Genomic DNA, 16949 nt, shown 5'->3' with positions numbered 1-16949 from the left:
GACCTGTGATGAGGCAGAACAGCATGGCAAAGGGGGCGTGGTGGAGCAGAGGTGTTCACCTCATGGTGGCAAGAAGCAGAGAGTAGGGAGAAGGGGCTAGGAACATGATATATCATTCCAGGGAATGCCCCCAGTGACCTACTTCCTCATCTAGACCTGTCTCCTGCAGTTTCTGCCACTTCCTCATAAAGTCATCAGCTAAGAACTCATTAATGGATGTTCATTGATGAGGTTAATGCCCTCATGATCCAATTGCTTCCCCAAAGCCCCACATCTGAACATTGCTGTGATGGGGATAAGCTTTCAACACCTTAGTCTTTGGGAACACTTCATATCCAAATCATAACAGTAGAGGAAGGAATCAAAATTTATGAAGACAGGAATGTTGGGATAGCTGCATTGTGTTTGAGCAACCATTTCTTCCTCCTTGATTCTCTCACCTAAAAAATAGAAAAAAAAGAAAATGTTCTTTGCCCAGCTTTAAAAAAGAAAAAAAAAAAACTTTGTAGGAAGCACCTGCATCTTTGACAAGTTCTGAGTAACTGAGTGGTTTGCAGAACATTCTTGATGTTCTGAGATGTCTTGATTATCAGTGGGATAAAAGGAACTCAGAAGGGGAGGAGTGAGAGGAAGGGGACATGGTTACCTCAGTTCGCATATTACATGTTTCCTGTGGGAACAAAAGAAGAATTACAAGAAACGAATTCTTCAGAAAATTCTCTACCAGCTGGGTGCAGTGGCACATACCTGTAATCCCAGCAGCTCGGGAGGCTGAGACAGGAGAATTATGAGTTCAAAACAGCCTCAACAACTTAGCAAAGCCCTAAGCAATTAGTGAGACCTGACTCTAATTAAAAAATAAAAGGTCTGGGGAAGTGGCTCAGTGATTAAGCACCCTGGGTTCGATACCTAGTATGAAAAAAAAGTCCTCCACAAAACACAACCTCATGAACTTCCTTATCATTCTTTGTTCTTTTTTATATGTTAATAACCACAGAGACTTTTATCCTATCTTTCCATCATGAATATTCTACCAAATATGCATGATTAAATTATATCTCTGTATTTTGACATTTAAAAAGTAAATTATACACTGAGGTAGCCATAGGTTCAATCAGAAGTAGATCAAACCATTTCAATTTTCAAATTGAAAATGTTTGAACCTAAAAGGAAAAATATGTAACAAAATTTGTGTGTGTGTGTGTGTGTGTGTGTGTGTGTGTTTCTGTGCATAAGTTCATTCAAGATGAAATTGAGATTTCAACCAGGCAGCAAAACATAACAGATATTACTCTTACTGTCAAGTGGCAAATCACCATATGCACCAGCACAAGTGAGGTAACAATAGAAAAATCAGAGGTTTTTGGATCTGTCAAACAGATGCTATTTGTAAATATATCCTCTCACTGAACAAGGATTACAGGTAGATAAAATATATAATACAATTGTTGCAGGCTGCACCCAACTCAGGACTACCATCCTTAAGAAAATACAAACACCTGAAGTGAAACTCACTCTCATCAATCTCGTGCTCAAAGCATTTTCCAAACTACATTGCAGGGAAATAGAACTCAGGCAGAGAGAAGCAACGTCAGGAGGCAAAGCAAACAGAGCAGAATTCAGGACTGCCAAGGTGCAGGGATTGGGGGCCAGGGTACTGAAGGAGAGAGCTACAAAAAATACCCTAAAGTCACATTCCTCAGCTAATGTGCCCAAGGCGACACACCATGAAATCTATCAGAAGACAGTTACTTGGGGTTTGGTGCACTAAGTAGAAATTCCAAAGGCATTCTACTTAGTAGAGGACGTGGGGCAGTTTTAGATGGGCCAAATCTGAGTTTACAGTTGAGACATCAGGATGGTGAAGACCATGGAGTAAAGACCATGACCATGGAGTAAGTACCAACTGCCTTGGTTAATCTGCCTTAACCAAGACTGAAATCAAGAGTATTCTGATTTTGGATCAAGAGTATTCTGATTTTGACATGATGACCAATGGAACAGAAAACACATACCCACATTAAATACAGTTATCTCACACTAAAAAAGAAAACATACATTGGAGAAAAGATAGCCTCCTCAACAATGGTGCTGGGAAACTGGAAATCCATATGTAGTAGAATGAAATTGAACTCCTATCTCTCAAAAACTCAACTCAAAGTGGATCAAGGACTTAGGCATTAGACCAGAGACCCTACACCTACTAGAGGAAAATGTAGGCCCTACTCTTCATCATGTCAACTTAGGAACCGAATTCCTAAGGATTCAGTGGATGAAGAATGTCTCTTAGCATTAATACTTAATGTAATCTCTGGTTTTACCAGCTGCATACTCTAGGACTATTACATAAGTAAAAATCTTCCTTGTGATACTGAAAAGTGAAAAAGAAGTGCAAACTGATATAGTAGCTTTCATCTGCCTCTTAAATGGTACCACCACAGGAAAGTCCATTTATGATGTCAGTAGGTTTAACAAAGTTGGAATGCTGGCACTGTTGAATTGGACAATGGTTCTTCATCCTGACTCAGAGCTACAATGCATTTAGTATATTAAAGCAGCTGACTCAATGTTTCTGTGTTTCAGGCCACAGTAGTGGAGCCCTTTAAGTGAGACTTGGACAGAAATGGACTCTATAGCAGGTCCAGGCTGTGGTGGGATCAGCCACCATCCCTCAGACCCCATGGTCTAGGGTGTAGGTGGGGGGAAAATGCAGGATGAAGCTGGACCCAGTACCAGTGGGAAAATCACAATGGAGGATCCTGGGGTCTAGAGGGAAGCCATACCATCCACATGCAGAAATTCCCTTTCAGAAACAAGTTTCAGTGTGTTACTGGGCCTGGTAAGACAGAATGCTTGGCCATGAGACCCCCATAGGACACCAAAAATCCCTGGTGTCCCATAGGACACCACAAATGCCCACATGAATGAGGGCATTCATAACCCACAAGGTCCTAAATTAGACTGGTCTAGGGCAGCTCATCACAGGATGGAAATGCCACATCTGGGGTTGAGCCTGGATCACATTTAACATCCTCCAGCAAACATTCATTCCTGAAGTGGCAATGAACAACCAAGCAGACAGCCTGACATGAGCCAGTCTTCGTTGATGGTCACTCAGGCAAAGCAAGATGAATGCATTAATGAAGCCCTTGCTGGATTTCCTGGAGGCGAGACTTAATTCTTCCTTCCTGAAGTCCCTGGGCTCTTGAAAATCAAATCTACAGCTATTTACTCAGGGGATAGCACTGGGGAAAGAGAAACAGGCAGGATATTGAGGAGTGTTGTGCATTGAGATTGAGTTGGTATTGATATCCAGATACCCACAGCATTGTCATGTCCCCCTATTGCAGTAGGAGCCTGCAGAGGCCAGGTAATAGACAACGTCTGGCTCACAATAGGACTCTGGACCCACAACCCTATCCTGGGTTATTTACCTGAGTGCATAATTAGCACTGATACCCTGGAAGATGAAGGAACTCCATACTGGGCTCCAGGTCTCCAGGAAGAGGGCTATCACAGTGCTAACAGTCAAACAGAAAGCTCTGACACTGTCTCCATCCCAGCCAGGCTAGAAATGATATATGGTGAGGAAAGGTCTTGCAGACATTGCAGCCACTGTTAAAGAGATGAAGGATTCAGGGGTGTGGCACCTATTATAGTTTTAACCCTAGGGACACCACCCTTCATCAACCCTCACAGTGCCCCAGCAGGTCAAGCACCTAGCTTCTGCTCTGAGTTGCTGTGGTGGGTACGCCCTCTGGTTTGTTAACTGCCACCATTTGTTCCCTAGCTCTTCAGGGCCAGACCCTCCCCATGGATGTTGCTGAGCCCAACTCTGGAATCACCTTTCCTACCCTCAACCTCTGATCTGCAGAGAACAGTACCCTAAACTCCTTAGTGATGCAGATTCCTCTCATCAGCTCCTTCCTTCAGGCTGTGATGAAAGGGGAGCCCAGGGCCTCTTGTGGAAGTGCCCCTTTGGTGGGTGTCATGGCCTCACAGAGTCTTTCCATTCCACTCACCTACTTCCTGCCGCCTCTGGGTTCTATTCTCCACCATCTTCTTGGTCATCCTAGGCATGCCCACTTGCTGAGAGTTGGACATTAGTTTTTCCAGTTTTCACAAAGTTTATAGAGAAAAATTCTAGAAATATAGTTCATTACATATTTAAAGCAAATGAGACCAAATATTAAAATGAGAAAGTCTAGAGTGACCATTGTACTATTCTTGCAAACTTAGCAATCTATGAAATTTACCACAATAATCTGGAGAAAATTTAATCTAGTAATTCATAATGGCATGGAGAATGTTTACAACATAATGTTGAATGAAAATTAAGTTTCAAGAGTAAGTGTGTAACAATGTGTCAGGTGTATGGGTGTGAATTAGTTTCACATCACTACATGAAAATACCTTGAGGCAACTAACAGAAAAAGAGAAGAATTAGTTCACTTTGAGAGGTTCGAAAGCCTGGTGCCTATACCAGCTCAGTTCTGGTTGGAGGTGGCACATCATGGTGAGAATTTATGGGGTAGTAAACTGTTTACATTATGAGACAGGAAGCATAGAAAGACTGAGAAACCAAGTCTCACAATCCCCTTCAAAGGAATGTCTCCAATGACCTAAAGATCTCCGACTACGTCCCATGTCTTAAAAGTTCACAGCACCTGCCAATACACCATCCCAGGTACCAAACTTTATATGTGGATCTTTGGGGGACACACAAAAATATAATCAAACCATAGTAGAGTGTGTGGTTTGCATGGGTTTGGACATCTATTCATTCGTTCATTCTACAATTTTTTTTTTTTGAGACTGAGCTTCACTGTGTTACCAAGCTGGTCTCAAACTCCTGGGCTCAAATGATTTTCCCCTCAGCCTTCCTAGTAGCTAGGACTACAAGCATGATCCACTGTCACTGTGCCCAGCTCGTGAAGATTTTTTTAAGACATTGAAATTTTATTTAGGAAGCAAACAAGACAAAAACATAAGCAATTTTTAATAATAACTTAAAATTGAAAGGAAGTTATTAGGATGCATTTAATATTTTCCATGTTCAGAACAATTCTTCAGATTGGAATAAATTACTCTGCTAATATATAAACAATTTAATACTGGTTTAACAAATAAGAAACAAGAAGCAGAAATATCTGGTCCCTGTATTTCCCCTAGAATCCATCTATCTCTCTATTTACATATCATCTATCTACATATGGCCATCTATTTATCATTTCATTGAAGACACAATTGTACTTGATCAATTTACCAGAAGCCTTGTAGGAGAAATTAATGTAAACATTGGCTAATATGATAAACATAAAAGTAGTAAAACTTTTTAAATTTTGATGAAAATAGGAGCATTATTTCAATAGTGAAATATTGTAGTTGAGCCTTAATAGAACAGAGGGAATCACTGAGGTTTTGATGGATAGATACAAAATAATGAAAACTACGTTAAACAAATATTATTAAAGCATCAATATCCTAAGAATGATCAAAAAGAGAGAAACCATCTAACCATTTCAGGAATATTGAAGAGCCAGACAGGGATCCCTTGACCATGATAGTTATGCAGTCACCCAGACGTCAGCTTCATTCATGTTGTGGGTAGTCAGTAGGATGGTGTGATCCTGTTTACAGTTCTTGAGATCCCCAGTGCCCCTTTTGAGTGCGGGGAGGGGTCCCTGCCAGAAGCTGCCTCATCAACATGATCTTTATAGCACTTGATGCATCTTCAAGGTCTGTGCTTCATTACTCCACTCAGTGACATTGAAGATGCACATACTTTTCTAGCAGGTTAAAAGTCAACAGTAAATTTCATGAAGACACATATTTTGAGACACTCCTTGCATCACACAATAGAAGTAAAGTTGTTCTGAATCTGTCAAGTAACTAAGCAACAGATCCTACTGGGGACACTAGTCCAAGGATTTCCTGATTTCCACTATATGCTGTGAAATGTCATATCCATGAATATAGGTCTTTCCACTGGTTGAAGTTCAGAGACCTTGCACAAATGTTTGATCTGAATACCTGCTATGGAATCAGTAGGTTCAGCTTAAAAATACTTTGCTCTCTTGCTGGGCGTGGTGGTGCACACATGCAATCCCAACAACTCAGGAGACTGAGGTAGGGAGGACCATAAGTTTGAGGCCAGCCTCAGCAGTTTATTAAAGCCCTAAGCAACTTAGCAAGACCTGTATCAAAATAAAAAGTCTGGTGATGTAGTTCAATGGTAAAGTGGCCCTAGGTTCAATCCCCAGAGCCAAAAAATATGTAAAAAATAACACTCACTCTCAATTGTCTCACAAGGTTAGATTGTTTCAGGTTTGTTTTCAAACCAGGAAGGCTGTATCAAGGAAATGTTCCATGACTTGGGCACATCATTCTTCCCTGGAGTGACAGCTTCTTTATATCGGGCCACAAGGCCATATAAGATAGCCTTAAATAAAATCATTCCCAGTACATAGGCAAATAAAAGTTGTCCAGATTGGTTAATAAGAAGATATTAGTCCATTTAATTTCAGTTTTCCTGGTTTCTGTGTGGACTAGAAATTTATATCTCATTGAAACCGCAACATTATAGCTGAGATAGCTGAGGCAAAAACTGCTTTTGCTTGGATGTCATCTGTCCATAGTTTACAAAGGGTCTAACAGCTGGAAGGTAGCTGATTTTTTTCAATGAAATCAAAGCAACAGCAAATTTTAAGTTTCAGTGGTTGAGTCTATGGCTCCAATGTAGAAACATCATGGTGGAAGGTGATGGTGAAGGAAAACTTCTCAGCTCATAGCAGCCAGGAAGCAGAGAGTGAAGATTCAGAGACAAAATATAATCTCCAAGGACACAACTCACTGGCCTACTTTCTCCAGTCATGCCTCACCTGCTTACTGTTACCAGCCTGTAATCCATTCAAATTATTAATTCACCAAATGGGTTAATCCACTGATGAGGTTATAGCTCATAATTTAATCACTTCACCTCTGAACATTCCTACATTGGATATCATGTTTCCAATACATGAGTTATTCAGGGGACATTTCATATCCAAACCATAACAGTGAGATTGCTTTTTCTTTTTATCACTCATTTCTAATATTTAGGACATAGGAAATTATGCTTGTAATAGTTGGGGTTCTAGAGGGAACCAGAACAACGAATGAGTATCTATATCTATTTCTATCTATTGAAGGAGATCTCTTAAGAAATTGTCACATGGAATTTTAGAGGTAACAAGTTGAAAATATTCAAGGTATATAAACAGGATGGAAGCTCAGGAAGAGCTGATGTTACAGTTCAAGTCCAAAAACAATGATGAGAAAACATTCTTCTTTGAAGGTGACCAGTCTTTTTCTTAAGGTCTTCCATTGATTAGGTGAGGCCCACCACATTATGGAAGGTCTTTACCCAAAGACTACTGATTTAAATGTGAATTTCATCTGCAAATGCCTTTACAACAACAACATCCAGACATATGTGACCAAATAACTGGGTATCATGGTCCTAACGAATTTGACAAAGTTAACTATCACCAGTTCCCCCTTCATCAATTTGGCACCCAGAGGTGTCTCCCTAAATCAAAATGAACATTTAAATAAAGAGAATAGCAAGGTTATGCTTCCACCTAACAGTATAAGAGTCTCCTGCATACAATTGAAATGCACCATTCCTTTCCCTAGAGAACTGCGAAGTCCTCTGTGATGTCCTGTCCTCCTCCCCTTGAGATCCCAAAACACAAAACACAAGGACATAAACTTAACAATGCTTAATGGTCAATATTATTTATGTTACATATTAAAACGTGAGATTGAAGAAAATAAGTATATTTTGTTAAAAAATACATGTCCATAAACATATTCAAAAAAAATGAAGAACATATACAAATGAAAATTATAGTCCTCTTTTCTGAAACTGGTCATGTGTTGCAGCTGGTACTCATAACTACCTTCTTCCACCTCCCATTCCATATTCTCTTCAATTCAGCAAGCAGTTCAGCTGGCTGTGGCATTTTTCCTGATGTGGTGATGCCAACCTTCATTCCTGAAGGGTCCTGGCCACTCTGAGTCTTGCCTCAGTTGGGTTGACTTAGTTTCCAATGGACATTAATCATGGGGGATGTAACACTAAGAGACACCCTAAGGGAGTCCTGTATTCCAGACATTCCCTTCCTTCCCTCCTTGTGGAGCAGCTGTCCCATATCCCCTGGCTATCAGGATCCATCACTCGGGCCCAAAAGGTAACTCCACCCTTTGGCTGTTGACTCAAGGCAAGAAAGCCCCAGTGTGGCCAGTGACAGTTGTCCCTTCCAATTCAGTGGAATCATTGTTTTCTCTTGGTGGAAGTATTTCTTCTGTGACACTAAGACCTCCAAGCCAGCAGGGAATCACACACTTTGCTATGGGTCACTGGGGGCCATAATGAGAGCTGCCACTCCCATTCCCATCCCTCGATTCTGGCTGTGGGGGAAGTAGCACCACATGCTGGACACTAGTTCAGAGCATGTGCAGCCTCCTGAGGGACCTTGCCCCAGCCCTGCAAGGTGCTTCCACGTAGCCAGCACTGTCATAGAGTCCATGGCACCCTTCACCAAGGCAGCTACTTCAGGAGGAGGGAGAACAAGAACAGGCATAATCCTCCATAGAAACTAAGACAGGAAATACAAAGGGTGAAGGAGGACATCCTAACCTGGCCACAGGAAGCCCTTAATGCCCAGGGTCTGGCTGACAGCAGAAGGCTCTGGTGATGTCTGAGTCCCAGTGATCACAGGTGCTGGTGGGACAAGGTTCTCTCAGAGGGACAAGGACATAGCAATATGGAAGATGACCAAGCTAAGGAGGGACCACATCAAAGCCCAGGATGACCTGAGCACTTAACTGGGAACAGTCCCGTCCATACTGGGCTCCTCACAGCCTTCTCCTGTCTCCAGCTGTAGCTATCTCAAGACAGCAAAAACAGATTCTGGAAGTTTCTCAGTGTTTCCATTTCTTTCCCCTCTCAAATTATTGGAATTTTCTGTTTATTAACCAATAAATCCCTGGGGTTAAGATTTTGAAAAAAATTTATATTCTGTTTCTAATTTTCAGGATGGAAGTAAGAAGTTGTGACTCAGTGCATGGTGATGTCAAAAGAGGGATAGAGTTGTCCCAGCCTCACCTCTGCTGGAACAGGAAAGGGGAGTAGGCAAGGGATAGTGCAGGAGAGGAGTCCTGTGCATTAGTCTCACTTCTGCACATTATGCCAGTAGAAATAAGGATGACCTAATAAGCCATTTACAGAAAGTGAATCCGAGGTTCTTCTGGTCACAAGGCTTGAACAAATCTCATGTTGCTCAGTCCCACACAAGGCAGCTGTTTCGTGCTACAGAACAAAAGTGTCATGAACAAAATCAGGGCAGTTGATCTAAGTGACAACATTCTGAAGAACCCACCACTCACTCAAAGATCCAGAGAGTTCCCACAACCTACTCCATTCCCCTCTACCCCACCCCTTCTACCATTTTAGGACCTCCAGAATCTCACCTTTATAGGTCCAGAAAAGCATCAGAGTCCTGGGCACTCTTATTACCTGGAGCAGAAAAATGATAAAACAGAGGTAAAATCCAGAAGATATGTGAATAATGGAGAAATTATGGGGCAGATGAGCTTCCTCTTGTTCTCCCATCTACACTACTCCAAGGGCCTCAGGGACAACATCCTCTGAACAGTTACTTGCAGCCTAAGCATAGCTCCCTTCTTTTCTACCTATGAGAAGAAAACAACCTCTGTGTGGCCAGGGAGGAGGCAGGGCTATGCCCTAGGCCTGGATCCCAGGGAAGGTTCCTGAACTGTGACTGCAAATTTTAGGAAGGACCAAGAGGCATGAGGAAAGGAGATGAGCAGGCACTTAACCAACCACCCTCCTGGAGGTCCGTCCCCAGCAGGGACCTACCCTTTTGCCCTCTGACTGCTGAGAATCAGCTCCTCATCATGATAGCCATTATGGTGATCATTTTGTCCTGTATTTTCCTTGTGCTTTACAATAGAGTAAGTGTCAGCAAGTGTGTGTGGATGGTGCTTCCCACTGATGAGGCAGAGCTCTCTTCTACCAGGGCCTGGAACAAGAATACTCAGACCCCACCATTTCCCTACCTGCTTTCCTCCTCTGCCTCGCTGCAGCCACCATAGCTCCAGTGACCACAGTTACAAGGAGAACCAGGCCAGCAACAATTCCCTTGACAAGGATGGTGAACTGAGAAGGTGACTCTGGGAAGGGAAGGGAAGGTGGGTGAGGGACCCTGACCCCCAGCTCTTAGCCCTGACCCTCCTGAGGGTCTCCAGAAGAAGCTCCTGCTTTCCTGCAAACAGGTTTCTGTGCCCTCACCCCCTCCTTACCCCATCTCAGGGTCAGGGGCTCAGGCCAGCCCCTCATGATGCACATGGCACGTGTATCTCTGTTCTTCTCCAGCAGGCACCACCACAGCTGCCCACTTCTGGAAGGTTCCATCCCCTGCAGGCCTGGTCTCCACAAGCTCCATGTCCTGGGTCTGGTCCTCCCCATCCCTCTGCCAGGTCAGAGTGATCTCCTTGGGTAGAAGCCCAAGGCCCAGCACCTCAGGGTAACATCTCCTTCAGGGTTGAGATGGTGGGCCACAGTTGTTTTAGGGGGGATCTGAAAGGAAGAATTAGAAAACTAAGACATTTTACATCACCTCCCATGAGCCAGTGCTCCATGAGACCATCTTAAGTATAGAAGTGAGGAGGGAAAGCAAAACCCAGACACCAGCCTGGACTCAAGTTTCTGAGATAATTGCCTTTTCCTTGGAAAGTTCTAGAATCAGATTGTCCAGGGAAAGATGCTCCAGGTCTCTGAGAGGGACTGCAGGTTCTGACCTGAATGGAAGCCCAGAGACTCACAAAGTTGGAGTCAGACCTCAAAACCGTTTAGATGTGGAGTTGAGAAAAAGGCCTGAGAAAGAAAGTCACCCAGTGGGTACCCAAGGCTGTTTGTCAGGGTCAAAGCAATGTGCTATTAAGTTTTTCCAGAGATCTTCTCCCTCTCTCATTCCAAGAGAGACTTAATCCCTCAATTGTCTTGAGAGGAGGGAAGGCCCTCTGGTACTGTTAACGATTTCATTTTTTTCCAAAAATATTGTCGGGCCTTCCCCTCATATCCTGGTACCTGTATGCAGCCAACTTCTCCTTTCCTTTCTCCAGGAATCTGCGGAGCCACTCCAAGCACTCCTCCTGTAGGTAGGCCCTGTAATGCTCTGCATCCCCTGAATCCTCCCATTTGTGTGCTGGGTGATCCTAGCAGCCTTGACCCACGCGGTCCAGGAGCGCAGGTCCTCATTCAGGGAGATGTAATCCGCACCGTCGTAGGCAAACTCTTCATATTCCGCGTAGGAAGCTTCCATCTGGTCCAAGGTCACAGCCAGAACTCCACTGGAAGGTGTGAGAGCCTGACCCCATCCCTGTCCCCGGGAGTTAAGGGAGTTAAAGCTCGGGCTTTTATACCCAGCGCTTAACTCCGTCCGCACACGGGTTGGGGGGTGGGGCACAAAGCGGGGGTGATCGAAGACTTTTTCCGCTTAAATGAAGAATGAAACCCCAGCGAACCCCCAAGGGTTTCTGAGTCGAGGGTCCAAGGGGGTGTCTGGGGACCTGGAAATGAGACTCAGTCTGGGACTCTTGGGTCGAGCGTGGCCCATCTAAAGAGATGGGGGCATTCGTCACCGGCCACCCGGCCCGGGGTCACTTACCGTCCTCGCTCTGGTTGTAGTAGCTGAGGGTGGAGCGAAGATTCGAGCGCAATTTTGCTCATGGGCCTCAGCAATTTGGGTTTGCGCTTCCCAAAACGCTGGCCCCTCATGCTCCATCCACGGAGCCCGCGGCCTCCACCTCGGATTCGGGGCGTTGCTGTCGAAGCGCAGAAACAGGGTGTCGTCAACGTAGCCCACCGAGATATAAAAAGCCTCTTCGCGACCAGGTCGGAAAACGGCGGTGTGAAAATAACGCAGGGAGTGGGACCCTAGGGACAGAGAGCAGCGGTGCGAACCCCTCCCGGCGCGGGACCGCGGGCCCTGGTTGATGGGCCCGTAGTGAGAGAAGGGGGCGCGGGGAAACCGAAAGCGGGCAGCAGGAGGGTTTGGTCGGTGATGTAGGTCAGGACAGGGCGAGTCCGAGATGGAGGAAAAGTTCAGGCTTCACAAGGTAGAAATGCCGTCCTGCGACCCCTCCGGGCGGTCCCCTAGATCCCACCCACAGAGGCCCACCCCGTACTCACTCGCCCAGGTTTGGGTCGGGGCTAGAGGTCCCAAGAGCAGCAGGAACAGGGTTCTGGGCTTCATGATTCACACCCCGTGGTCGGGGAGAATCTGAGGTTCTGAAAGTGCTTTCGGATATTGTCACCTGGGAATTGCAGCGACGATGCTGATTGGCTTCTCTAGAAACACTGGTGTCAGAGTGAGAACTGGGCTTGCGTCATGAGTGTCCAGGCAGAAGAACCTGACTCGGGTTGAGAGAGAAGGAAGTGACACTCCGGGAGGTGGGAAATTCCCAGAATTTGGCTTCCTCCCCACACCCCGCCTTAGCTAGGTAGTCGTTAAAAATCTAGAAAACATTCTGAAAATCTGAGAATTCCACTTTAAAAAATTCTTTGCCGTACTTATTTTCCTCACCTCCTACTTCTCCAGCCCTGCTTTCTGGTCTCTCTCATCCTCAGGTCCTGGTATCCCCCTTAGGCCCCACCACCCCTCTTCTATTGAACTGGGGCTCTAAACTGTCCCCTCACTCACCTCCCGAGACTATTCTCACCTCTGTCAGCCATCCTGCAAATGTGAGTCAGGTTGTGCCATTTTTTCATTTAAAATGCTCCAGTGGCTCCATCTCACTCTGGACAAACTTCTAGAACCCGAGGCCCAGGAACACACAGGCTTAGGGCTGTTTCAGTCACAGATGTATACCCAGCATATAGAGCCAGGCATGGTTTATAGTGGACACTAAGATAGTAGGCATTCAAAGAAAAAATAACAAATCAGATTGTATTAAAGTTTAATTGCATCATATAAAATAATAAAATGAAAAATAGAAAACCAAACATTAGGAAAGATACTCTGCCCACTGAAGGCTATCTTTTATAGATTAACTGCACACTAAAGTTAGCTAGGGATGCACAAATCTCCCTTATCAAACACTTCCTAGTTCCAAGTTATGGGGGGAAAAAAATCACACCTGGAAGAGTACTTGCCAGAAACACTAACCACAAAAAAATCAGATACAAGTCATTTTAGTTAACATTTATATCTTCTTTAGATCCACTGGACTGCAACTCTTACCAACCTGAAAGAGATCAATGTGAAAGAGACAAGATGTATACAGTCCACATTCCAGAAAAGTCTGTTTTTCAAACCACTGAAAACTGAGGCACCTATCTGGGCCCTGCACGTCTTCCCTTCAAAAATCATATAAAAACTCTCTCTTAGGGAAAGGTGTAAGGTGGTCATTGAAGGCAAAAGCCAACCATCTTCTGACAATGCCAGTTTGTTCTTTCTTTCTCTGTCACTCCGCCTCTTCACTCATTGACACTGTAAGGTGGCAGTGGACCAAACCACCATGTGCAGTTAGTTACAAGCAGATGTTGAAGGATTATGGAAAATAATATTCCTGCAACATAGCCCTTGAAGAAAAATGGAGAGAGGGTGTCTAGAAAGGAGGGAGGGAAAACTAGCCAAGGAACAATGAGCCCTGGGGGAAAAGGGCAGATACTGAATGCTGAGCCCTAAACCTTGACCTTCCCCCATGGCAAATTAGTCCTAAATGGAGGTACAGCAAATACCAATGGGCAAGATTTGAGTACTCATCCCCCCACCCCCCGGGGTCTAAATTCTTATCTCCCCAGACAATAATGAGTTTCAATCTTTTCACAACTACCCTTCTAAAGTTTTAACCTGTACAACTAGTCCCTGACGGTCAAAACTGCACATTCATGATTACATCATCCTTATCCTACCCTATAAAACCAAAATCCCCTCTGTAACTGATGGCCATTCTCCCATCCAGAAAATAAGCCCAAAGGTGCCCGAATCCTCGAATGAATAAAGACTTCTCTGAATCTGTTGAGGTATGCTTCCTGTCCTTTTGTGCTTATAGATGTTATCACAGGGCATCTATGATTTTGCCTCAAATGGCCTGTGGCTTGGTTTTGTGGATCACAGTTGGAAATCAAAATTCAAATAAAGAGATGGTTGTGAATGTTAATGAAATACTTTGCAACTACTTAGTTGCCGCATCTATTTCCTGCCACTCCAACATTTGACACGGTTCTGTTGGAGTAGAACACTCAACACTTGACACGGTTCTGTTGATCGTCCTCCCTCTTGGGGGCCATAGGCATGGCATGACTCCATGTACAGTTGCTTTTAAATATTAATAATCAATATGTCATTAGAAACTTATTGGAAAAACATTGGGAAGGTTTTACTGTATTGGGACACAAAATAGTGCACAATAAAAATTTAGCAGTAATACATAGATAAAATATATGAAAATAAACAATTTTAGCTATGCTCAAGTTAAAAGGAGCCTGTGATTGCTTTGGTATAATAATTTCTAAATATAGATGGATAAAGAGGCATTCCTCAGAGTTGGATGTAGTGTTTAGCCTTTGTTGCTTTCCTAGTTTTAATAGTTGATTCTAGAGATGCTTTACATAATAAAAATATTTAGATTAGTCATACATATAATTTGTGCTTTTCCTATGTTTAGTCTAATTCTTTGAGAACCAGAATAAGATTATAGTCCACCATTATATGAAATACAATAGACTAAATACTGTAAGTTGATTTCTTTGCCCTTTAATAATAGTAAAAACTTTCCACTGTTAAACACTGGAGTTCATGGTGGGGGTAGTTTCTCAGAAAATCTAGTGACATGTTTGTACTGAAGGTTGAAGGCTGCCCAATCATGGTGCCCTCAGTTTAGCTGCAAGACAAGTTTGTTTCAGTTTAGCTGGGAGAAGAGGTTGTTTTAATGTAGCTGGGAAATAAGGTTGTTTTGGTCTGGACTGTCATACAGAAAGAATGTATACTCTGAAAAGAAGCATAGATTGTACTTTTGAAGGTTTTTCTTATTTTAAACTAACCATTAAATGATATAATCATTACTAAGGAAAAATATCTATAAAAAGGCTGGCAGAAAAATAAAGATTCAGATTCAGCCTCAGAACACTTGGGTCTCTGTGTGCTATTTCTCCACCGCGCTGACACCTCCTGTCCACCTAGGACTCCCAACCCCTGTTAGGGCTGGACCCCGGCATTTAGTCACAGAATTTTTCCTTAAATCTTAAAACTAAATGACAATGTGTGTAATATCTCAAAGTAATTTAGACCAAATCCAAATTCAGGTGCAATAGAAATGCAAATCCTAATTAAAGTACATTAGGAAGATGATGGGATATGATGTCCCCTTTTACTGCCCCCAGCAACAACAGTTTGGCAGCCAACTACCAAACTAGCCTTTGCGGAAACTGTAGGGTCCAGACAGAAAGTTAGAACATTCTGGTGGGGTCCAAGACAAGAAGAAGCTATTTGAGAGGGTAGGCCTTTACCCTGGTGAGACTGGCTAATCTGTCCCAATTAGAGACCCAGCAAGGGTCTCATTTGACCTTGGTCCTGCCACCAGTACCATCCACCAAGAAATTATGTCAAAATAAAAAGATTCTGAACAGCAAATGTAACAATCAACAGAGTGATGAGACAGCATGCAGGATAGGAGAAAAAAAATTGCAAAGTATTCACCTGAGAAGGGCTTAGTGTCGGGAATACATAAGGAACTCAAAAAATCACGCAATCTGAGGAGCAGAAAGAATATCCAGTGTCAGTGCTGGGAATAAATCGAGGGTTTCACTCATGTTAAGCCAGCACTGAACCACTGAGCTATATCCCCAGCCCACAAGTTAATTTTTTTTTTTAAAGATGACTTCCTGTACAATGGGAACAACAAAATTATTTTAAAGTGAAATACAACTTAATAAGGAGTATACAAATTCTATATAAGGAAAACTTCAAAACACATATTTGACAAATTACAATTTTACAAAGTTGTATCTGAACAAGTGGAGGGATATTCTTGGATAGGAAGACAAATACAAAGTTGTAATAGGCTGCATTTACAAATATAACACACCCTGATAAAATGCCAACAAGTTCTCATCTCTCAAGCAGGACATATTCATTATAAAATTCACCTGAGAAAATAAATACATAAGGATAATCTGGACAACCTTGAAAATGAAGAACAAAGAGAGGGAGGAGTAACTAGCCATACTAAAAATTTAAAGATTTATTTTTTCTTTTTGGTACTGGGGATTGAACCCAGGGACACTATCACTAAGTTACATCCCCAGTCCTTTTTATTTTTTATTTTGAGACAGGGTCTTTCTAAATTGCTTACAGCCTGGCTAAATTACTAAGGCTGGCCTGAAATTTGCAATCCTGCCTCAGGCTCTGGAGTTGCTGAGATTTACAAATATGAACCACCACATTCAGTCAATATCACCATTTCTATTTTACATTGTATTGTGGACCCCAAATCAACAACATGAACCGAAAAAACAGGGATTACATGGGAAGTATTCACAGACAACATGAAATCTAACCAACTCTATGAATACACTACTAAAAATAACAAGTGAGTTTAGCAAGGTCGATGCAAACAAAAAGTAATATTTCCATGTTTTATAAACAATGAGGAAGTGCTGACATTCCTTCAACAATATTATCCACAATACTACAAAGAAACATAAAATTCCAGAAATAATTTCTAAAACAGATATACAGAATCTCTAAATTATAAAGTATTACTATCAACTAAATGATATTATTCCATATTATGGATTTGAAGACTCATTTCTTCTAAGCTGCCATTTGTCTACAAATGATTTACAAAATTACACAATTCCAATAAAAACCTGAGCA

At 42.8% G+C, this 16949-nt stretch overlaps 2 protein-coding genes and 1 pseudogene across 4 annotated transcripts in view; all 3 read right to left on the bottom strand.

Annotated features, from left to right (window-relative positions):
• Positions 1–6494: 6494 nt before the first annotated feature.
• The window catches only part of LOC306665769 (class I histocompatibility antigen, Gogo-B*0103 alpha chain-like), a gene marked incomplete at its 5' end in the record, with an annotated part of 67364 nt that continues 56909 nt past the window's right edge, over positions 6495–16949 (bottom strand). Inside the window, 2 exons of the mRNA XM_079147388.1 lie at positions 6495–9355; positions 9517–9562. The remainder of the gene's footprint in view (positions 9356–9516; positions 9563–16949) is intronic.
• LOC306666198 (patr class I histocompatibility antigen, A-126 alpha chain-like) overlaps positions 6495–16949 on the bottom strand; it is a 29243-nt gene continuing 18788 nt past the window's right edge. Inside the window, exons 5-7 of one of the 2 annotated variants that reach the window (XM_079148141.1) lie at positions 10126–10239; positions 9517–9562; positions 6495–9355 (exon numbers count right to left, since the gene is read on the bottom strand). In XM_079148141.1, the coding sequence (XP_079004267.1) occupies positions 9519–9562; positions 10126–10239 (158 nt within the window). In that variant the 3' untranslated portion in view covers positions 6495–9355; positions 9517–9518. The remainder of the gene's footprint in view (positions 9356–9516; positions 9563–10125; positions 10240–16949) is intronic. The other variant, XM_079148143.1, reaches the window with a different exon arrangement.
• Positions 10389–12404, bottom strand: LOC306666957 (saoe class I histocompatibility antigen, A alpha chain-like; annotated as a pseudogene). Its single transcript, XR_013766710.1, has 4 exons — positions 12260–12404; positions 11736–12004; positions 11156–11435; positions 10389–10602 (listed from the first exon to the last, which is right to left on the bottom strand). The product of XR_013766710.1 is annotated as a saoe class I histocompatibility antigen, A alpha chain-like (transcript).

This window comes from Sciurus vulgaris, assembly GCF_902686455.1.
Source record: "Sciurus vulgaris genome assembly, chromosome: 7".
NCBI classification, from domain to species: Eukaryota; Metazoa; Chordata; class Mammalia; order Rodentia; family Sciuridae; genus Sciurus; species Sciurus vulgaris.
Note: the sequence above shows the minus strand (reverse complement) of the source record. Positions and strands in the feature narration are given on the sequence as shown.